This window comes from Lytechinus pictus, chromosome 13, assembly GCF_037042905.1.
Source record: "Lytechinus pictus isolate F3 Inbred chromosome 13, Lp3.0, whole genome shotgun sequence".
Taxonomy (NCBI): domain Eukaryota; kingdom Metazoa; phylum Echinodermata; class Echinoidea; order Temnopleuroida; family Toxopneustidae; genus Lytechinus; species Lytechinus pictus.
The window spans coordinates 8,388,741-8,412,714 of record NC_087257.1 but is presented as its reverse complement, the minus strand read 5'-3'; the positions used below and the strand labels follow the sequence as shown (position 1 = coordinate 8,412,714).

Below are 23,974 nucleotides of genomic sequence, written 5' to 3'. Positions count from 1 at the left end.
ATGAAAGCCCATTGCACCAGTGAGGGTCTCCCTGAAAGGCTGACTCTGACTTCGAGTCATCAAAGCAACCAAGATGTAAATTAGGATCTACAGAGGAACGATCCACGGCATACGATGAACAGTCAACATCCTCAGAAGGAATACAGCCTGGAACATGATCATAACCAGGGTCATGATCGACAATCAACTCATCGCAGGTATCACTACAAGTCTGGAAATTGGTGTAGCCGAGAATTCTAGCGGCCTTGCGAGCTCGAGTAATCATGCGCCTTTCATGGTCGGGCAAGAATGGACAGTCACCAATATGGTGGCGGTAACAATGCCGACTAGCATGAAGACAAAGTGGGCACACAACTTGGTTGACGTTAGGCCTATGATGAACTAAGGCGGGCCTAGGACTAGTCTGAATCGATGTAGGTGTCATGCTATAACTATCGATAGCCTGGATATGTTCAGGACTCGACGTATACCGACAGCAAGGTACAACACACCGGGCATCACACTTGTGGTCATAATTAGTGTCATAATAGGCAGATCTATCATACATCTCTTTACTAGACCTAATACCGATATCATTGTCTCTCGACTCATGATCATCGGACACGGCTCGATGATCGGTAGGCTTATGGCTAGTTAAGTGTACGTGTAAAACTCTAATCTGATTCTGATGATATGATTGGCAATGTAGATCTAGGCATGACTTTCGTCTGGAATCATCCAACTTATAGCTAACTTGACCACAATGAAAACTGTCATAATCTTGTGGTTCATTCTCATCAACATAACCATGCATCTTCTTGGTCATTCTCATAATCATCTTCTGGTTCATTCTCAACCTCATAATCCTTCTTCTCATATCCATCTTGTTCTTGTTCATTCTCATCCCCATACTCATGATAATCATCTTCTGGATCATTCTCATAATCATCTTCTGATTCATTCTCAACCTCATAATCAACTTCCGATTCTGGTTCATTCTCATCACCATAATCATCTTCTAGTTCATTCTCCACTTCATAATCACCGTCTGGTTTATTCTCATTACCACAATCACGGCCATTATGACCGGACCTGTCACCGACAGGTTCAACATCTTCCACACAATTAAATCTACTAATTGTACGTGTACTAATGTGTCTGATTTCTTGATTTACTGTGTAATTTCTTGATTTACTAATTGTGTAATTACTTGATTTACTAATTGCATGACTAGAAAAGTTAGAAAAGTCTGACAGAGCAGTACAAGAACCAACTTGACTGGGGCGGCCTCGCTCTCGGGCCTGGGGGCGAGGTCTTGACCTCGGCGAGGGAACAGCCATACAAAGGACTGTGTGTGGGACTACGGCACTGAGGTAGTAAAAAATCGTTACACCTATCACGACACATTTTTGCCGACCAACTGGTTGCTCGGGATAACATGAATCCCATCGGTGTGCGGAGCAGGCAAGGTTCAAATCCCAGCTGTCACCACGACATTATTAAGTAAGGAAGGAGATGGGAAACCAGTTACAGTAACAACAATTTTTTTACACCAACTTTAGGGCAAACCTCATTTATCGTGCGCGGCCATCGTAAGGGCCGATAAGACATCATCCCTCGCAGAGGGCGACATTACACAAGACACATCAAATACAATAACATATTGGCGATGAAAGAAAAATATATTTTGAAACATAACTTGAAAACAAAACACGATAAATTTAACAATTTTATGTATTGGAGTAGATAAGAGAGTATATAGTACTATCCTTAAATCAGTGACATTACCAATGCGACCATTTCGAAGTCTCCATACAGCGATTACAAATTTTTAAGACTTTTAAAATTCGTAACTTAATAAGTTAATTTGACCTCCGATTTTGTCAAAACTGTCCCCTCTCTGCTTGTCTGATTTTTCTTCTGCCGATAAAACAACTTTTTATTTGGGTTAGATTCCTCTTTAAGCTAATGTTTTAGTAATATATTTCTGTAAAAGTGTAGGTGCATCAAGGGGGTAGGGGCCGTGGAACGGTTTTCAAAGTGGGGGGGGGGGCTGCTGACCATGCAAAAAATCACAAATATATGGTAATTTTTACGTTTTTGTACATGGTTTTGGAAAAAAGTGGGAGGGGGGGGGGGGGGCTGAAGCCCCCAGCCCTGCGCTTCAGCGGCCCCTTGAAGGCATGCCAGCGATCTTGTTGAATGCTGATATTTTGCATTAGTTGTTGATGTTAATGATAAAACAGAAAGATATCAACGCACATGAACATTTTTTACCCAAAACAATGACATTTTGGCCTTTTTTCGAAAAATATTAACTGGACATTCCAGAAAACGATTGCAATCGATTTATAATATCTTAATCATAGTGAAAATATTGCATATTAATTTCAAGATTTCCCCATCGTCTGTGCAAAAGAATATTAGGTATAAGGCATGCATATCAATTTATTTTGGCAGCCATCTTGGATTTATGCAAATTATATGCCTCTCCCCTATTCGGATAGTTTGGGACTTTTAGTATGTTGTACTACTAGGGGCCTCACAGAAATGCATTGTGGTGAAAAAAATTATGTTGCAATTTGTTCCAAGTTTGGTCAAATTTTGGGCTAAAATGCATGGACTATGAATCGTGTAGATGTGTAGAGGGCCTAGGAGGGTGGCCCAGACCTTTAGTTTGCACTTTTCTTCTTTCTTTCTCCCCCCCCCCCCCCCATTAAAAAAATCCTGAGTGGATCGAAGGTCGTCCGATGCCCCCCCCCCCCTTCCGTGCCAAAAAGTAATTTCGCTGTGTCCCAAATTGGAAATGCTGGTACCAGCACAATTATTCAGATCAGTGCCGGTAGGTGTCGCCCGTACGCCGGCGGGGCGCGCCCCGGATTCCTTGGTATGGCGAAGATGATCTCGCCCGATTTCAACAGAGTTCACGGGCGGAGCATCAGCGAACTGCATTAAGATGCAACGCAAACAAAATACAGTAGTTCACGACTCCGTGAAGCAGACATCGAAAGAAAACGTCGTTCCACAAGGTTTCGTATGGTTTTAAAGCCAATGTTTACGATCGATGTGAACCATAAGTAAATTCAAGATGGTGATGAGAAAGTGTTTTAGAATTATAGTGGGTCGTTCACGGCCAATTTTCCCAATTGCAATGGGAATTTGCTTGGGAATCACGCTGAGTCTCCTCTGCTCTCCTCTGCTGGAAAGCAATTGCGGTTTGGAAAACTTGGTTGCTGTCAGAACTGGACGTAAAACTCACACCATATTCTACGGAACTGACGAACATGGGAACATGTTAAGTGAAGATGATTTTGAACCAGTCCTTCGTGTGGAGGAAAATCCACCGGACAGAGTCATCGAGAAAAGGCGCGTTGTCCGAACGCGTTTCATCGCGACGGAACTGGGAATGAAAGAAAAATTGTTTGTTGGAGTTGTTGTCTCCCGTGGCGAGATACACTCGGAATCTATGACAGTTGGTATCAATAAAACTCTTTCACATTTTGTGAATAAAATCGTCTTTTTCACGCGCACTAAACCGGACCCCATGCCAGCAGGAATGAGTGTCGTCACTTTCGAAGGAGACCAGGCCGTCATGCGAACATTCCAGATTTGGAAGTACATTTACGATCATTACGGAAACGATTACGATTGGTTCTTTTTGATGCAAGATGACACTTACGTCTTTGGAGAAACTCTTTATGATTTTGTAAATCATATAAGTATTGGCAGGGATATTTACATGGGAATGCCAACTCACGAAGAAGATATGGAAGTAACTTATTGTCATAAAGAATCAGGTAAATATGCGCAGAGATGTAACATTAGATATATGTTCTGAAAAACTATCCATCACGTTCATGTATCTAGACTTGGTTGGAGGTATTTGGAGAGTATATTCGCTATTAATGTATTGCTAATTAAACAATAGCGAGTGACTTTAACTCTCCAAATGCCCCTAGGGTAGTCATATTCTTCTGTCAGTTGCTGTTAAAATTCTTTTTTTTAAATGTTGGTAACCCTTACTCCCATAGTCTACAAAAAATGATGATCAATGTGTAATATTTTAGGGCCTACTTGTAAATAAATAACACTTCACAACACAACTCTCAGTTATTGAAGCATATTAAAATATGACATGAGTGAGATCGTTTTATGCATGCCTGAACCTGCAACATACATGTATCCTCATACCTGTATGATGCAAATTAGAAGGAATGAAAAAATACAATTTTGATCAAACTTTACGATCTTCCAGAGATTCAGCTGAACTGAAATATAGATCCATGAAGTGAAAATATTTAAAGTTTAATTTTCAATTCCACAAGAACAATGATTAAACAATTTTCCCTAGTTGATTGGCTAGCTTTGCTTTCTATATTGCTGAAATTAAAATGTATTATTCATTGTCTCTTTTCTTCCACCCACCCACCCTCTCCCTTTCTTCCCTTCAACTAAACCTCAGGATACGTGATTTCGAAGAATCTTTTGATGAAGGTCGGTGACCACTGGGAGGAGTGTATGCAGAAAGCTTGGAGCAGCTTGCCTGCCCTGGAAGTGGCTCGATGCATCAAGGAGCACAGCGGGGCACACTGCGTTGACAACTATGAGGTAGGCCTATGGCCCCTGCGTCTTGAACTGTCCCCATTTGTCTTACGCCAACCCAATCTAATAATAGCATGCCTCATCAAATGAAAATGGTCATAACTGGGCTTTAAAGATATTTATCCTATTCATACAAAAGTATACTTTTTCTGAAAGGGAATTTCATGAGAATTCCAAAAATGTGGAAGATGCGTGCACCCTAACACTGCCTTTTTTTTGTAAACGTAGTATTATTAATCAATATTTGAAACTCGTATTTTCTTAAAGTGATTTTTTGTTTTTCAACACAGGGAACCACCTTCAAGGCACTCAACTTCCAGGACAAGGTATTGACTCCCAAGGACATGAAAGATAAGAAACTGAAAGAAGCTCTCACTGTATACCACGTGATGGATCAGCGCATCATCTACAAGCTACACAAGTACTTTACTGAGATATCTGTGAACCGTTCCTATGCTGAGATAGCTCGCCTGCAGCGTGACATCGAGGTGACAAGCCAGTACGCACCGGGAGGAAAGGCGAGTATCACCTGGCCGGTCGGTAGACAACCACCCTTCAAAGCCCAGTCAAGGTTTGATGTCTTTGGTTGGGAGTATTTCACCATGACGCACATCTATGGTATCACCGATATAGAGTCTAAGGTGCCTCTTACTGGGGCCCATAAGCAGGACATTGATGAGATTGTTACAACGGCTATGGGGCGTCTGAATGACAAGTATGAGAAGGCGTTCACGTTAGGTCGGTTGGTGAATGGATACAGGCGATTTGATCCTACAAGGGGGATGGAGTACACATTGGATCTGGAACTCAAGATGACGGCACAGAAGAAGACCATTCAGAAACGGGTCCATCTTCTGAGGCCTTTGAACAAGGTCGAGATCCTTCCTATGCCATACGTCACAGAATACACCCAGGTCACTATCATTATACCCGTTGTTGCCAGCAAGCAAGATCAGGTCAAGACCTTCCTTGATGTCTACACCAAGGTGTGTTTGGAATCCAAGGAAAAGGTCGCGCTCATGCTCATCTTCATTTATAACCCGGTCCAAGCACGCTCAATGGCTACTGATGATATCTTTGGCGTTGTCAAAGGCCACGTTTCATACCTTGAGAGGAAATACACAGGTGCTCACATTTCCTGGTTGAGTGTGAAGACAACCATGCCATCTTTGATAGCTCTCATGGATGTCATCTCCACCAAGTTTGCTTCAGATACCTTGTTCTTTGTCACCAACGTCCACCTCGAGATCAATAACGACTTCTTGAACCGTGTCCGTATGAATACCATCACCGGCTGGCAAGCATTCTTTCCAATCCCATTCGCTCAGTTTGACCCAGAAATCATCTACGCAGACTCTCCCAACCCAGGTACCATCGATATCAGCAAGCAGGTTGGCCGCTTTGATGACAGTTCGTACGAGCATGCAGCCTTCTACAACTCAGACTACAAGACGGCGCGTAAGCTGTGGGATGAAAAGCATCCAGGTGTTGGGACTGATCACATCCAATCTGATGAGGATTTGTTTGACATGTTCTTGAACTGTAAGCTTCATGTCTTTAGAGCTGTAGATCCAGCCATGAAGCAACACTATCAGAAAAGAGTATGCAGACCAACGCTTACAGAAGATCGCTATCACAGGTGCCTTGCCAGCAGGGCTGAAGGGCTGGCATCAAGATCGCAGCTTGCTGTTCAGATATTCCAGCAACAACAGCAACTGAAGCAGCAGCAACGGTTGTAAAAAATATGTACAAATCAAGGACAATACCCAGATGCAATATTTATTGTTTTATTGTAAATAAAGAGATTGAGATGTTTTCAACTCACTATCAGCAACAATGGAATTGTAATGTGACTGATATTTAATTGATTTAATTGAAATCACTTGAAAATAGTAGAATTTGATTGATTTATTTCATAGCCTCTCCGTAGTTGGACTAATAGTGCACTATACTACTTGTGTGTTTGAAGAAGGAAATTATAAGAGTTGTTCTCATTTTTAGTGACTAGTTTTCATCAGACATAAGTACAGTGTACATGTACATTGTAGTATTTTGCACTGGACAGTAAGAGTGTTTGGTGTTGTGCGATTAAATTATTCTAGATACAGCACATTGCAAAGTGAATTGAGGCTAGATACAAGTATTGGTAAACAAAGCTACATACAATAGCTCAAACTTACATATGCCATAACAATGCCATGTGCAGTATAACAACACAAATTAAGGTGAAATGTTGAAAATACTTAAGAAATAGCACACTATCAAGATTTTTTAAAGTTCTTATTGATTTAACTGAACACACTAGAAATTAAGAAGAAATTCTGAGTGGGCAGTGTGTACTTGAAAGTAAGATTACTAAGGTCTGAATGTACATGTACATTCAGAAAAAAACATGATACATGGATGCATATATGTACATGCATTCAATTGTCTCTTCTCATGCTACATCCGAAGGTGTTACACTGTAAATCAGGCTTTTATAAGTTTCAAACCTATTTATGTTCCGGTAACTAAAAATCTATTATTAAGAATAAATTTTGGAACTTAAGGAAGTAATGTTTAATGGACCAAACATAAAAATGAATTTTGTGTGTGCTATGTACATATATGTTGCAGGTAGTAAATTTGGCTGAATATCTATTTTTTCCTTTACATGACTACATTTTTCAAAGCATTTGGCACTGCACAAGTGCACTATTGATGGATCAGAAACAAAATGCTCCTCAAAGTTTAAACTCTTAAGTTGTGATAAGTCTTTAAAAATGGTTACAGTAGTAGATTGTGCTTAAGTCGCCTTCTGTAAGTTGAATAACTACGTAAGTCAAAGTGTTTTAGTCATACCAGGTTCCCGTAACACAAAGGTTAGCGATCAATTGTACCCTTGATTTTTACGCTTGATTGTACATTTTAGTCAATCAGTTAAAAAATAAATGTTATACGATCATTGCTAAGCTTTGTGTTATTGGCCCCAGAATATGCAAACATGTGTTACTTACCTAAAGTTTGAATAATGAACAACTCACGTCCTTGGTCCCGTTTCATAATCTAATAATTACTGCACAATTTTGTAATTTTTATACTAAACAAATTCACTCTCAATCAAATGGAAGGATTTCAGTAGCTTTAAACTGTTATTGCCAATTTGTTATCATAACAAGGTTTATGAAACAGGCTCTTTATGTTGATTCAAGAGCTAGCATCAATGCTCTGTGTTATTTTTTTTCTACAGCGTACAATGAGGCTCTCTCCCTTTGCTGCTTCCTCAGAAACTCAAATACCTTGCTTTCTCACCTTTTATTTATTTAAAATATGAACACATGCATTAACTGAAAACTATTCACATTATGACATGTTCTTTCTTTTTTTACTATGATGAGTATTGTGTGTGTAATGTGTATACATGTATAACTTCTATAGATTGACCGTATGGCTACAATGTATGCATTGACGTCACCACTCCGCCATTTACACTGTAGAGACTGAAATCATTACATGTACCTTATGCGGTGGTGATCAGCAGCTGGCGCATCTCTGACAACTTCATTTACGCATTTTCCTTTATCCTCTGAAAACGGGCGCCAAAATATGCATAAGGTCTGTTGTAAGGCCGTATGCTACCAAATATCATCTTGCTGTATATAAATGTTAATATATGATATTAAAACTACATGTAGAGACAATTATCATGTCGGTCTTTAAATCAATCAGCAAAGGAATAGTTGATTTTGCATTTTCTATATTTTTGTAGAATTCAAACAGTGGCTTAGATCTTTGTATGTTTTATACCCAAACCTTTCATTACAACTCTTCCTGTAATCATTGTGACTCATTATGTATAATGTATTAGATGATGCGATTGTTTGTGAATGGAATTGTAATAAAACTATGAAATGGAAATGATTTTAAAAAATTTCAGGAGCTTCATTCGAGCATTGTCCGACCCCCCCCCCCCCCCTCCAGCTCCACAGTGCTAAATGTAGATTTGGCAAATTTCCCCTTCCATGTTAAAGGGGTACTCCAGGCTGAAGATAATATGATTTGAATAGATAAAGAAAAATCAGACAAACTAAACACTGAAAATTTGATCAAAATCAGGCATGGAATAACAAAGTTATGACTGTTTGAAGATTTGCTTGATTTCAGTGAAACAGTTCTATGCATGTCTTCATGAATATTCAATGAGCAAAGTGATGATGTCATATCTGCACTTGTTCTTTTATATTTTATTACATGAAGTTATGCTTATTCCTTTTTTTTCCTCCAAGAACAAAAAATTTTGAGTGACAACTGATTTGAGGATTAGATATGCATGGCTGCAACTTATATTATTATTTTACTATACGGGAGACATGTCATTCACACTGCATTGAAAAAATGAAATAATTATGATTTCATGTAATGACATGAGAAAAAAGAAAGTCGGGATGTGACATCATCAGCCCATCTAATAAATATTCATGAGGATATAAAAACGACTGTTTTCACAAAATATGGCTTAACTTTGAAATTCAATAAGTTCATTATTTGTTAGCAGATTTTGATGAAATTTCAGCATCTTGCTCATTGAATTTTATTCTTGTTATTTAAATATATTTACTTTCAGCCTGGAGTGCCCCTTTAAACTATCCAGTTAATTGCTCCCTACTTCAAAAATCTTAGTGCAATATACCCCACTATGGCAAGCCATTATTGATGTTATAATTCTTCATCATGAAGGCATGTTTTGCGTGATTTCAGGTTTAGTGTTAACCTTTTGGTGTTGGTGTTGCCTGTTAGACTAGTCTGCAATCACAGACTCAAATAATTTTTTTTTAAAACAAATATACCATGGCTAGATTTAAGAGACAAATCCAAACCCTCTTTGTGTTGAATGAGAAGTACTGGTAGTCAAAATACATGCGTGAATCTAGTCTCCTACGTCAGACCTTGCATTATTCCCTATGCAACAACCTTTCAAGGGTCTGTGCTTGAAGACTAGTTTAAGGCCAAGCCACGTTCCACAAGGTCGAGCTACCCATATCATATTAGATTTTTTTTTAGCTGGGGAAGGCAATCAGTTGTGCCATGAACACCAACACTGGTATAAAAATTGCCCATCATTTAATGAAAAGAGAATGATGTTATAAGTAAAAGTTATAATGTATATATTCATGACTTTTTTTCGCATAAAGTTTTAATGAATAAATGCCAGGCATTTAAGATGAAAAGGAAGAGGGGGATCAGAGAAAAGAGATGATGGAATGTCAAGACAAAGCAGATGGAGCGAGGAAATATATTTGGAAGGCTAGAATTGGAAAATCAGAAGTGTGAAGAGAGAGAGAGAGAGCTAACAAGTTAAAGGGGAATCTAGCCTTGGCCATAAAATGTTGTGTTGGGAAGGAGAAAAATAAATTAAACAGAATGCTGAAAGTTTGAAAGAAATCGAACAAGCAATAAGAAAGTTATAGCTGTTTTAAAATTGAGATCACTAATACTATGTAGATTTCAAATTGGCAACTGGGTAAGTAAAATATGACAAGAGGCAAGGACAACTTTCCCATAGGCCATGTACTTTATTATCAGACATTCCCTGGGGCAGTAATCTAAATATAACCCAGGTAGTATATTGTTTTATGTCCTCATGAAAGAAAAATATAATTTGAAATAAAACTTTCAGGAAAAATGACATTTTAGCCATAATATGTATTGGAGTACATGAATGAGTAGTCCTTGCCTTACATCACTATGACATCCCATATGCGGCCAATTTGAAGTCTCCATGGGTATAGTGATTACCAATATTTACAACTTTTAAAAATTCATAACTTTCTTGTTGTTTGTCCAATATTGTTCAAACTTTCACCTATATCAACTTGTCCGATTTTTCTTTTCCTTATAAAAACAGGTTTTCATTTGGGTTGATTCCCCTTTAACGACTGCTATTGATTGTATTTATTCCTACGCTGTACCAGGCTGCTCCGTACAATAAAACAAAAAATTAAATGAGGGTCCCTGATTCGTTATACTTGAAATTGCTCTGAAAAACTGACCATTATACGAAACATCTAATTTTGGGATAGCTTGACATAATGTGCCTTTTCATTCATTTACTCTCTTTTCAGTGGTCCATCGTATGCCAGGAGAATATTAAATATTATATTTTCTGTTATTTCATCTCTATATATACCACACCTCCAAAATATCATAGCAGAGAAATCTTATTGTCATTCCACTGCACTGCACTAGCTGAGATTCGTTGTCTGCACCCCCCCCCCCCCCTCCAACCAATTAACCGTGACCGATTCCAATGAAACGTAACAAGATTTTGTAGATATAGTAAAAAAAATTATAACCTTAATAAAAATATACTATTTTTAAAAATAAAATATTGTTTTATTAAATATTAATATATATTTTTTAAATACAGGTTCATATCTGTAGCAGCTATAATGTTTCTTTTTTTGCCAAATGTATGTGAGAGAGCCTCTTATAATAGTTAGATTTGACTAGCTTTATTCATTTGCTGTTAATCGAAGGAATGCACGCGCGAAAATCATCAACATCTCATTTTCTGGAGGACTTTCTATCTCAGGGAAACATTGAAAACGATATGGAGCGTATGTAGTTGAAATATTAATGCTTCAATATTGGTAAGAACCGACGCTAAGATTGACATGATACGTAAAATTGTTTATTCTGACGGGGTTATATAATAATGTTGGCATGAATATCGAACAGTAATAATAATGATTATGAGTGAGGCGCAAGCGCTTGCATAAAACTAAAAGATGCCGATGTCGATGCGGTGGCGAGGCAGTGCCCCGGGGCGGGTGCCCGTGCTGTGTGCATGTGGACGCGTCCAGAGTGCAACAAGTTAGAGATGCAAGTACTAGTAGAGTAACCGGCGCTATTGCAGTTTCGCACCGGTCAACTTCGAGCAAAGTCCTCCACCAGAAATTGTTCGCGAATGCCATGGCAAGTCTCTCAGCTCAGACTCGGTCACATTTCAAGGTCAATTTATTGTTTGTAGGCCTACTTCCCCAACGTTACGGACGCGAGCGTCGCGTAAAGTTGGGGAAGTACAATAAGAAACAAGATGGCGGCGTAAACATCGGGCAAGTCTCTTCCGTCTTTTCACAATATTTTTTAATTTTTTTGATGAATTATTGTTTAAAAATAACAACGAGAGCGTAGAAATGTCGGAAATTAAGTTTTTTTTATCTCATGACATGTACATGATTCATGGCTTGATGGCTAGATGTACTATTAGAAGGAAAGTAGAAATCTCGGGGGCGAAAGTTTCAGGGTTTTTTGCGGTACACGCAGATGAATAGGAAGGACTCCCTGGCTTCATTGAGAGTAAGCCTACGTTAGTAAATGATTTTTACTCTCAAGAAGCCGCCTGTTTCGAGGATTTTAAAAAACATTTTTTATTTCTCCTCGTCACAGACGGCTTGCGATCATGCCATTAGCCAGGGGTTAACAATGCAAAATCTCCCTGACGGGGCTCATCGATTCTTGTCTTTATTTCATAAAAATATATAAAAAGAATTGGACCAAAATAAAGATTATTATTATGTTAATATTATTCCCTTTTGGCCTGAAATGCACCAAAACGGGAAAAAATAAACTTTAAAAAATAAAAGTGACTTACAGTAGAGGCGCACGGCCAATATTGGAGACTGTCTCCAATGTGGGAGATTATCTCCAATATCAGAGACTTTTGTAAAGAATTTGGGTATCCAATTTCAGAGACAGTCTCCAGTTTTGGAGACCAATTTCCTTTGTTTACATTTGCTGCAAAAGGATTACCTTGGCGGCAAATAAAAATGTGATAAGGAGATTTCACCGTCTACTTTAAAAATTCACCGTCTACTTTTGTTTTGATAAGGATTTTTGTTGTCAATCACACACAAAACAAATGGGCTTCTAACCTCAGTGAGACAAAATTTTGGGTGGAAAAAATCATGCTTTTGTTGGTGTTGTTTCTTTTGTCCTTTTGCAAAGCAAGTCTCCAATGTGGGAGATTGTCTCCCCTATTGGAGAAAGTCTCCCATATCAGCCGTGTGCCTCTACTGACTTACTTTGGCTGTCACGCAACTCCCACTTCCTGGTTCATCCGAACTTGAATATATGAAATGGCCATTAAGTCCCTTTACATATCGAGTTAGAACTTAGGTCTCTGTAATCGGTGAGTGGAGTCAACGGAGTTCAGCGGAACAAATAACAGAGACCGAAGCTTTTGGTCTAGGTCAATTTATGCCCACCGCTTTAGATCTAGATCTATATTATCGGGAAAGGCTGTATTTCACCTTTTTCGGCTTTGCCAGTTTGATCTCAACGTCATCGTTCAAAATCAAATTCTCAGACATCGCCCATTGCTTGCTGCTGCATAGACCAAAGCTTCAGTCTCTGTATTTTGGTTGTTCCGCTGAACTGCGTTTGCTCCACTCACCCATACATAGACTGAAGAGTTGTTGGCCGGTACGTACAGCCAACGTATTAGCAGTAACGTTAGATCTAACATTCTGCGGAAACCCGATTTTCGGAATCGTTTTTTGTACATAAAATGTCACATTATCAAAAAGAAAGTACATTCAAACTTACGAAAAAATATATAAAATTCAGAAATATCGTACCTTAAACCGCAGTTACCGCTAATTCCTTTCAAATGATGATCAAAACATAGTCATCTTCGATCCTTTCGTTGGTCAATGTAAGTTGTGGAGCGTTGTGGCCCAGTGGATTAGTCTTCGGACTTTGAAACAGAGGGTCGTGGGTTCGAATCCCAGCCATGGCGTAATTTCCTTCGGCAAGAAACTGATCCACAATGTGCTGCACTCAACCCAGGTGAGGTAAATGGGTACCGGTAGGAAGTAATTCCTTAAAAAGCTGTGTGCGCTATGAACGCCTAGCTTAGCCGGGTAATATAGGAGCGCCTTGAGCACCTAACAAGGTGGATATGTGCGCAATATAAATACCCTATATTATTATTAGTTGCCATCTTGGTCGGATGACGTCATCATTCTTACAGATGTATGTACCAGTCGCTATATATCGCGATTTGTGCCGCTGCTTTGCGCTTGTAGATGTGCGTGCGTTCGGAACTTGTCGCTCGCATTGATTGGCCAGGATATCGAAAATATCTAACAAAACACACGGCTGCCATTTTTTTCCTCTCCGGCAGAAAATCAAAAAAAATAAGGAATAAATTATCGGTAACGTATCAAAAGAAAGATTAGAGTCTAACAAAAATAGTGGGCCTTCGTTCAAGATAATATAATGTCATTTAGAATTAAAAAAAAAAATCTGGACGAAACCCGTCCTCCGAATTGCTGACCTGATTACACATGCAGGCTCGCACTAACACACTACCGTCGGTGAATGGGGATTATAGTAAAATGTCAGAAATTGTTAAATTGATCCCAGAAACTACGGTTATTCCTGTCTAGCTGCCGCAGGCAAATCTTTTGGTTTCTAACTTCAAGCTTCAGTCTGTAGAAAAAGTAAGGTGAAGCCAAGGCCAAGCGAAGCAATGTCTGATTGAGAATTTGAACAATAACGTCAAGATTGGAGCCGAAAACTCCGAAATACAGCCGTTCCCGATCGCGATATTTGGGAAAGCAATGGGCGTACATGTATTGTTTGATCTCGAATTGTGACTGAGAGACTTGCCATGACAAATGCAAACAATTTCTAGTGGGGAAATTTGCTCATTGAAGCGAAGTTGGCCGGTGCGAAAACAGCATTAGCGCTGAGCATGCCAAGTAATCTGCTCAAAGTTTGCCATGTAATGCTTCTAAAATGTTTTTTTTTCTCACAAAATGAATTTTGCATCAATGACAATGTTTGTTTGTTGAAATAGATCTATATTGTCTATTTTAATTGCAATGTTAATGTCTCAGATTGATTAAACTCTAACGTTAGTCTGTAGCTGTCTAGAAATCCAGTGACTAGTGCTAGTCTTGAGATCTATTTTCAACTTCCATTTCAATTTAAATCTTGATTATGCAATTTGGTGGATTTTAGTGGTGATTTGATTTTGAGCTGCCATGAGGGCAGAATCGCCCGTCGCCTTCATGTATTTCCCGCTCTGTTTGAAATGAAAGAGGATGGTATCAATAATGCCTATTTTTCTATTATTATGGACTTAACTTAGCAATCATAATTCATGGAAATGAGCAACCTTTAGCTGAATTTTCACATAAATTGTGATTGCTTATTTTAGTTCATTCAGGTATCAAATTACATCGAAGACCAAATCTGGACCAGACTTTGAACAACGTTGACATGCCACCCACAACCCCTTTGAATTCTGAAGATTTGCATGGTTTTACTCAATATGCACTTCAGTTTTGAATATTTGTGGCATTTTATAATGATATCTCTCACCTAATCACTCATGCCTGAAATGGAAAATGGCTTATAATCTCTAACTTCTTCTCGCCAGAAGGGACTTAGGGTAATTCTTACAATTATTATTTCAATTTATTTTAAATATTGAAAGAGTACACCTTAGGTTGTCCGATGATGGATTTTTCTTTCTTCAAAATTTCAAGTCAAACTCAAAATATCAGCAAATTAAAAACCGCATAATAAAAAAAAATATAATCATAAAAATTATCCATAAGTCCCTTGTGAGTAGCCAACAAAATAAAAGCACTGTTAACAAATATTGTATGAACCCAAAGGGAAATTGGTCCACAGAAATGACAGTCCTTAATCCTGTTTTTTTTAATTGTAGGTCCATGATGTTGAAAGAGATTTGATGAAGAAGGATGCCCGTGCCTACAGGATCGTCAGACCCAACGCCAGTAATGAATAAATATCGCAACAATGTCACCGTCCTTGCAGACTCCAGATCAAGTAAGCGGTCTCATTCCTCCTCTTCATTTTCATTTTGTTTTTGGTTGCTCTGGCGACAATTCCTCCGCTCTAAAATGACCAACTTCAACCCTTGGTTTAACACTAGACACTACCCTAAATTTTGAGTATTAATCAGTTGCTTGACTTTGTTCCAAAGAAATAAGATTCATACCGGTGCTTCAAAGATTTTGCATGTATGTCATATTCCGAAAATAGTCACATCGGGTATTGTCATATCCAACCAGACATAGTGATTAAACCACTCTCTATTACCCTGGATTAGCTGGGCTACCATGTACAGTGCTGAACGTATTCACAGAATTCCTTGCTACTGACTCCCATAGGCCCATTTCCACCTGGGTGGAGAGTGGCATTTATAGATTTATGCCTTGCCCAAAGTCATTAGTGCCAGTTGGATGGCAAAAAATTTGCAGAATGATGACACGACTATGAGGAGAACCGAGTTGAAAGTATCTCCACGGTTGCCTGACGTATCAAAGATTGATTGTTCCTTGGTTTATTTTTCTGCTAGGGACAATCAAGTTTTGATATAGGCAAATACCTATGGAGTTCTTTGATAAACACTTGGGATGTTTCTAAAAGCTGAAAAGATCTGACTGCAATCATCAACCACAAAATGTGCTAAAAACTGGCCTTGGTTGAATATCATGAGAGAGAGGAATTGGCCACTAGACATAACCTGAAGGGCGACTGATAGCCAAGGTTTAGTTAAACCTGGGTCCTGTCTTACAAAGAGTAGCGATTGATCCGATCAACTACAACTATGGAAAGCCAGCAACGTCAACATCTACAATACATGTTTGTTCAAAATGTTTTCTAATTATGATGTATACTCGTGCATTCATTGTTCTTTTGACAATTCAGTTTGCTCCGCTATGTTTACAAAGGACATTGTGCAAATTTCCTGTAGAAAAAGTATGACAATGGTGGATTTCCATACAGTTGAGGTTGATCGGATCAATCGTAACTCTTAGTAAGACAGGGCCTTGGGTTAACTTAACCACACTTTTATGGAGTGCCATTTGTCAACTCTTTCACCAAGTAAAAATCATTCTTATCCTGTTTCAAAAAAGTTGTCTCCCCAAAAATTGTGAGTCGTGAAAGGGGAAGAATATATGAAAAAAATAAAAATATGAATTTTAATGAATTAATTGATACGTTATAATTTCCACAAATATGGGGAAATATCGTGAACCCAACATGCCATAGAAATGTGGTTAAAAATTTTAGTTTAGACTAGGGTTAAACCTAGGTTTAATTATCAGAATAGCACTCATAGTTTTCAGCAAGTATAACGATAAGTTGATATGATTGGAATTGTATTTCACATGTTTATTGCTACTTTGCTAGGGTTTGAGGGTACTTTATTCAACATTTTCTTCATGTATTTTCCCTTCATATTTTAGCTGATGAAACCCGATTGAAAGCTGCTCAGGAGATTAGTGAAAATTTTGAGGTAAGACTGCATTTGCCATGAATCACTCTTCTCTTTAAACCAACTTGGCCCTAAATAATATTTGAACAGTAGAAGGTGGACTTTGACCCAAAACACTGTGCATTCCATGTCATGTTGAGATACAATGATGTAGTAAATGTTTCGGAAAGTTTCCTACAGTGACAACAATTTATGACTCAAATGATTTTTAAAATACATAATTTGATAAAATGTTGACTTTTCACCATGCTAACACTTATGCACCATATTTTACCTTTTCTTTTGACAAAATTATCAAAATTATCATTTTTGATCAGTGATTTTGTAGTTTTGAATTGCAATATGGAAAGATTAGCATAAATGAAAACAGTTTTATTAGGAATGACACAACATACCTCACTGGAAATGGTATATATATTTTTTTAAACTAAATTTTTCTCCTTTTTGCGAATTACATGTATATTCTGTGTGTGAATACTAGCATTCATGAGAACAGAAAAACTGCATTTGTGTCTCCTAATGGAGACACATATTTATAACAAAGAGGGATTTCCATAGTAATGCTATTCATTTGTCATTTTCTGTATGCTTTTCAGGTGATCATCTCGTCATCTCAGTACCATAGCTTCCTGGAGACGGCTATCCCACAATTCCTGAGAGTCCTGAAAGATGAGAAGCCTCAATTCATTGCTGAATCACCACTCCAGGTATGGTGGCTTTCATTTTTCTGTTGGATGGAAAGCATAGAGTTTTGTAAAAATAAAAAAAATGTTCTGAGCCAAAGTTTTCCGACTAGCATGATAATGCCAACCATGACAATTTTTCATCATGTTTAGTACGATCGTAAATAATACATGCAAAACACAATGATATGATATGCACCGTATGATATAAGTGTATATTGATTACCTACTGTACATGTTTTTGTTTACAATTTGGTATTTTTATCTTGGTTTATTGTGACCACCTTGGACATGTAAATATCAATGTTAAATCATTTCTTGGACCCCACAGAAGACCAGCATGACTAGTCCATTCACTATTTTATCGTATGTCTTTTAATACGGAATTGATTATTACTTCTGCTACTGCCGTCGAAGTACAACTTTTCTTCTTTCATGGAAGAGAGAAAAAAAAACACAAGCTATGTCAACTCACCTTTCAAAACGTTGATTATTTGATGGAATGCCACTAAATTGGTATCGTTGACAGCACCTGCGGAAGCTTCTGCTGGAGTTGCTCCATCGGATGCCGACCAACGAGCAGCTGAGGCAGTTTGTCAGGCAGATCCTGGAGTTGATGTTCATTCTCCTTGAAACAGAGAATGAAGAGAATGTCTTGGTCTGTCTCAAGATCATCATCGAGCTTCATAAGTATTACAGACCAACCATGCAGCCAGAGGTGAGACCATTGCATAAAACTTTACAAAAAATATATTGTAACTTTGTTATTAATGGCAATTGCCATGATGGTTACAGGCTTCAACAGCCAATTAAAACGAAGGTTTCTGTTGTACATTAGTTGCATTTGATGGCAAAGTTAACAAACATTGGTAACCTTTATGAAGCAGGGCATTTTAAAGATAGAATGGAAAGATGAAATAATGACTTAAAAATGAAAATAAAAAGGTGGCAAAAAGAAGAAATTAACAATTCAGAATGATTAAGACATGATCTTATACTAGCACATCATTTTAAGTTCAAAATTTCTATGTTTCGTACCAATGCAGTTATACTTTCAGTAGGGATGTTATGTGCTGATGCAAAGTTTTACAAATGCCTTGGATATTTCTGTGACAAAGTATAACGAATGAAGAAGACATGCTGTAAAATAAATATAGGAAATGACCTTACAACAAGCCTTCTCCCCAAAAAGAATAAAAAAGCGGAGCAGAAAGGGAAATGTATTTCCTCTTTTATACAAAATAGTTTTTTGATGTGATTTTATTTTCTCAAAATATCCACAAATTATATAATTTCGATAATTACTTTATTGTTTTGTTATTACTATTATTTTCATTTTTTCCCTACAGGTTCAACACTTCTTGCAGTTTGTCAAGTCTGTGTACAAGGATATTCAAGTGAACATAGTAAGATAATACTTGTTTTCACACATTGCTGCTTATGTAAATTTAAAAGTCCACAAATAACCCAATATTTTTAATCTATAGCAATAAGGGTAATCTGAACCTGTGTATATAGAATAATGTACATAACAGTGCAGTTTCATTTGAAAGTTTTCTGTTGAATTATAGTAATACTAGTGCTATTAAAAAATTATTTCATAGTAACAATTCATGCTGGTGGGTGTTTTATGAAGCTGTTCATAAGTTATAAGTGACTTTACAAAGTCTCTTAATCCTTTCTCGTGCCACATAGTATATCCCTATGTGGCTGCCTTAGCTCTATTGTTTGTAAAGTTGGGCGTAACTTTATGAAGAGCTTAATGAAACACCCAATGGGGGAGGGGTGTTGCACAAAGATTTGATTATGACTTAGGCATAAAATGCATGACTGCATTGGTCAGATCGTGCCAAGAGGACGCATACTTCTTCGTATTAATTGATAAGATTGCATGTTGCATATCATATATGCTTCGTTATTTCAGTGTGATTCTAAGTCACATTTAAATCTTTGTGAAACACCCCCCTGGTGGCTTTTGCGAGACATGTCACATCTTTTCAGTAATATCTCTCTCTGACTTGTTCCTCCGTCAATCTCTTTGTTTTTGCAGAAAACCTATTTTCTTGATGTGATACCAGGTACCCCAGCCCCAGACCCAATGAACATCCAGCTGTTTGTAGATAAGGCTGGCTTCTCATGTCAGACTATCATCACTATACAGCAAGCAGATGGGCAGAAAGTACAGGTAGGTGGATAGCTCTTCATTCTGGTTAATATCATCCACACCATCATCAGTGGTGTCGTTCTCGGCAACAGCAGCATCACCATTCTCATCTTCATTTTCACTATCATACTCAGCATCATCATCTTCCATTATAATCATAATCATCATCAACATCAGTATCATCACCTTCCTCATGACTGTCATTAGCTTTACTATCATCATCAGCAGCAGCAGCATCATCAACATCATCATCAACATCATCATTGTCATCATCATCATCATCATCACCATCATCATGGTCATCATTATCACCACCACCACCATCATCATCTCCTCCCCCTCGTCATCATCAACATCATTATCATCAACTTTCTCATGACTGTCATTAGCTTTACCATCAGCAGCAGCAGCATCAGCATCATCAACATGATCATCACCATCATCACCATCATCACCATTATCACCATCATCATCACCATTATCACCATCATCATCACCATCACCATCATCACCACCATCATCATGGTCACCATCATCATTACCATCATCATTACCATCATCAACATCATCAACATCATTAACATCACCTTCCTCAGACTGTCATTAGCTTTACTATCAGCAGCAGCAGCATCATCAACATGATCAACATCACCATCATCACCATCATCATCATCATCACCACCATCATTACCATCATCATCATCACCACCATCATCATGGTCATCATTATCACCACCACCACCATCATCATCTCCTCCCCCTCGTCATCATCAGCCTCATTATCATTATCATCACCTTCCTGATGACTGTCATTAGCTTTACTATCAGCAGCAGCAGCATCATCAACATGATCAACATCATCACCATCATCATTACCATCATCATCATCATCATCATCATCATGGTCATCATTATCACCACCTCCATCATCATCATCTCCCCCTCGTCATCATCAGCCTCCACTGAATTTCAAAGAAAGAACAGGATAATTTCGTTTCTAGAATCCTGATTAAATCCTGATCGAATGTGATTGAAACTTCAGTTCTGCCATTTGTTGTGATATTGAAGGTTTAAGTCATTTATTTTTCAAATAGAAGAATCCTACTATATTGATGATTGCTTTGTCAGTGTTCAGGTGACCAATGTAGACAGAATTTGAAGTCTTGCTTTGAAGGAAAACATTGTATATGAATTAAGAACAGAAATATGTGAAATCTTGAGATAGAACACACTATGATATGCAACAGAATAAGTTTATTGTAGATCTATTTTATTACATGCATTTTGCATTTGATTATATGATTTGTGGAGAAAAATGTAATGAAGAATTTCTTTGAAAAAAAAATAATCTGTTGATACAATTTATTTGTACATTTCTGTTTTATTTCATTTTCAGCAAACCATTTTGCCGAAAGGTGTGAATTCCTTGAAGGTGCTTGCAGAGTATCCTATCATAGTGGTTCTTATGTATCAGCTCTATAAGCAGAATGTACACAATGTGGTAGCTGACTTCATCCCTTTAGTCATGAATACTATTGGATTACAACCCACACAGCAGGCAAGGTAAGAGAGACAACATCGATTCACCAACTGTCTCTTGCTTTCATCTTTCTCCTCTCTCTTTTGTTCTTTCTCTCTCTTTCAATTTTTAACCCTCCTGGGGGTGTTTCACAAAGATTTAAATATGGCATAGAGTCGAACATAAATCCCAATGCGTACACTATATGCAACACGCAATCTTACTGATCAATACGCAGTAGTGCCGTCCTCTTGCTTGACATGATCTGACCAATGCGAGCATGCCTTTATACCGTACGCAACTAGGCATGTAAGTGCGACTCTAAGTCACACTTGAATCTTTGTGAAATACCCCCCAGCTCATTTATTTCTATTTTCCTTTCTTTCTCATCTCTCTCTCTTCCTCTCTCTCTTTTTCATCCCCATTTTAATCGCTCCCCTCCCTCATATCTCTCAGCATGCTCACAATTTCTTTAACCTTTGACATTGTGAGATACCATATTTGGACCTGCATTTAACCTCTACACACCCACAAAACACATGATATCATGAAGATGAATTAATTAATTGATGAACTAATGGAAAGATATTAAATACAATTCAGACAAAGAAATATTGTGATGATAAATTGAAAATGAGAGTAAAGCATGTGACTGACAATATTTCCTCCTTATTTTTATTCTATTCAGAGCCTCGCCCAATTTCAACAAGGAGATGTATGTGGATTTCATCGCTGCCCAGATCAAGACTCTATCATTCTTGGCCTATATTATCAAGATATACCAGGTAATATGCATAGATAATACCCATTTGACTTTGCCATTCTTGCCATATCAATAAGATACAGCATGCAATATAAAGAAATAATGCATGTTCGACTTGACAACATTCTTGGATTAACATCAAGATATAGCAGGTATTGTTTGCCTCTATCATTCTTGGCTCATATCATCAGGATATACTGGGTAATGTAAAGAAATATTGCCTGGTTGCCATTGTCATTCTTGGACTATATTAAAAAGGTTGTGCTAGGTAATATAAAGAAATAATGCCTGTTTGACTTTATCATTCTTGGCATATCATCAAGATATACAAGGTTATATACAAAAATAGCACCTGATTGACAATGTAAGGAAAAATGCTTGCTTGACTTTTTCATTCATGGCATATCATGAAGATATACCAGGCAATATAAACAAATATTGCCTGTTTGTCTGTATCATTATTGGCTTGTTATCAAGATATAAGAGGTATATAAAGAAATAATGCCTGACTGTTTGACTTCAATGTGTTTGGCCAATATCATCAATATATACTAGTTAATATACAAAAATAACGCACGTTTGTCTTTATCATTCTTGGCTCATATCAGCGGGATATTGTTCATCTTAACATTCTTGGCTTATTATTGAGATATACTGGATGATGTACAGAAATAATTGATACCTGTTCAACATAAAGCCTTTAAATGTATTATGTACAGTAGATATGCATAATGGAGCTTGTTTTCTGCAGACATTGTTTTGATAAAAAAAAATATTTTCGTAAGTGCAATAGTTATTATTATCAACCAGGCTTTGGTGCGTTCAATTATTTAATCCTGTTGTGTAACCCATTCAACCCACACAGGTTGAGTGCAGCACATGGTGGATAAATATGATTTTAATTATATTGCATTTTGTTATTTTGAATTGACTACAGTAATTCATTATTTTTGCCAGTCAGGTTTCATCAAGGCCCCCTCCCCTCTCCCCCCAAAAAATTGTCATAGCGCAAAATCTATATTTTTAGACATTAAATGTTAAATATGGCATAATAAAATATTACATTGTCTTTGATGTATTATCAATGGAAGGTCAATATAGTAGATGTACATGTGTGAATTTATTAATAGATGTAATTAATACAAATCAGATACACAAAAATTATTGGTAATTAAGATAATCAGCCATGCTAAACCTCATATCAAATGATGAATTTCATTTTTTTTTACATTTTCAGGATTTGGTGAACTCGTATGCCCCACAGATGGTGAAAGGCATGCTGGGACTGTTTGGTAATTGTCCGAGTGAGGTAGCTCATCTGCGTAAAGAACTCTTGATCGCGGCTCGGCATATACTGGGCACCGATTTAAGGAACAGTAAGTCACTATATACTTTGCAGATGAAGATGTGTATAGTCTTCAAGTCACATCAATGAATTAAATTTTAAAACATATATCTGTTTGGATTACTGCTTATTCATCATTGTATTTTTGTTTTTGTTAAATTTTCTAGAGTTTGTTCCGAGCATTGATAAGCTGTTTGAGGAGCATGTTTTGGTTGGCAGTGGATGGACAAGCAAAGAATCTCTAAGGTGAGGAACTGACTTTATATAGTTCCATCTTTCTCATTGTTACTGATTTGTGATGTCACTGTTAGTCGATTATTGCGAGCAGATATCGCCGATAATGTGTTATATCACCGATAACGCGATATATTGGCAAGTCTGAATATTCATGATATAGGTTCATTATGAGCTGCAATTCCGTGAGAGCAGGGAAGGGGGAAATGAAAGTATGGCTCTCATCGGTGCTTGTCCATGAAGAGTAGGCATGTGGGTACAAATTAGTGAAGTTCTGAGTTGGTTGAGCAAAACAGAACAACATTTTGGTCAATAAATAGTGATTAACATTTCATAATCGACAATATTTTGGTCATATCGTGTTACCGCGATTTAACAGCATAA

General features: G+C 37.6%; 2 protein-coding genes across 2 annotated transcripts in view; both read left to right on the top strand.

Annotated features, from left to right (window-relative positions):
* The first annotated feature begins 2,776 nt into the window (after positions 1 to 2,776).
* Positions 2,777 to 6,832, top strand: LOC129274962 (chondroitin sulfate glucuronyltransferase-like). Its single transcript, XM_054911713.2, has 3 exons — positions 2,777 to 3,776; positions 4,442 to 4,587; positions 4,872 to 6,832. The coding sequence occupies exons 1-3, from the start codon at positions 3,068 to 3,070 to the stop codon at positions 6,318 to 6,320; spliced, it is 2,304 nt and encodes a 767-aa protein (XP_054767688.1). The 5' UTR covers positions 2,777 to 3,067; the 3' UTR covers positions 6,321 to 6,832.
* A 4,204-nt stretch (positions 6,833 to 11,036) lies between these two features.
* LOC129273947 (transformation/transcription domain-associated protein-like) overlaps positions 11,037 to 23,974 on the top strand; it is a 96,481-nt gene continuing 83,543 nt past the window's right edge. The window contains exons 1-11 of the mRNA XM_064108802.1: positions 11,037 to 11,210; positions 15,305 to 15,426; positions 16,854 to 16,903; positions 17,479 to 17,589; positions 18,095 to 18,283; positions 18,915 to 18,971; positions 19,616 to 19,750; positions 21,126 to 21,292; positions 21,937 to 22,033; positions 23,249 to 23,387; positions 23,524 to 23,602. Coding sequence (XP_063964872.1) covers positions 15,339 to 15,426; positions 16,854 to 16,903; positions 17,479 to 17,589; positions 18,095 to 18,283; positions 18,915 to 18,971; positions 19,616 to 19,750; positions 21,126 to 21,292; positions 21,937 to 22,033; positions 23,249 to 23,387; positions 23,524 to 23,602 — 1,112 coding nt within the window. The 5' untranslated portion in view covers positions 11,037 to 11,210; positions 15,305 to 15,338. The remainder of the gene's footprint in view (positions 11,211 to 15,304; positions 15,427 to 16,853; positions 16,904 to 17,478; positions 17,590 to 18,094; positions 18,284 to 18,914; positions 18,972 to 19,615; positions 19,751 to 21,125; positions 21,293 to 21,936; positions 22,034 to 23,248; positions 23,388 to 23,523; positions 23,603 to 23,974) is intronic.

Coding starts and splice junctions, on each gene's coding strand:
- LOC129274962 (XM_054911713.2), top strand. CDS start 3,068: ATGGTGATGAGAAAGTGTTTTAGAATTATAGTGGGTCGTTCACGGCCA. Junction 3,777..4,441: donor TTATTGTCATAAAGAATCAG/GTAAATATGCGC, acceptor ACTAAACCTCAG/GATACGTGATTTCGAAGAAT. Junction 4,588..4,871: donor ACTGCGTTGACAACTATGAG/GTAGGCCTATGG, acceptor TTTTCAACACAG/GGAACCACCTTCAAGGCACT.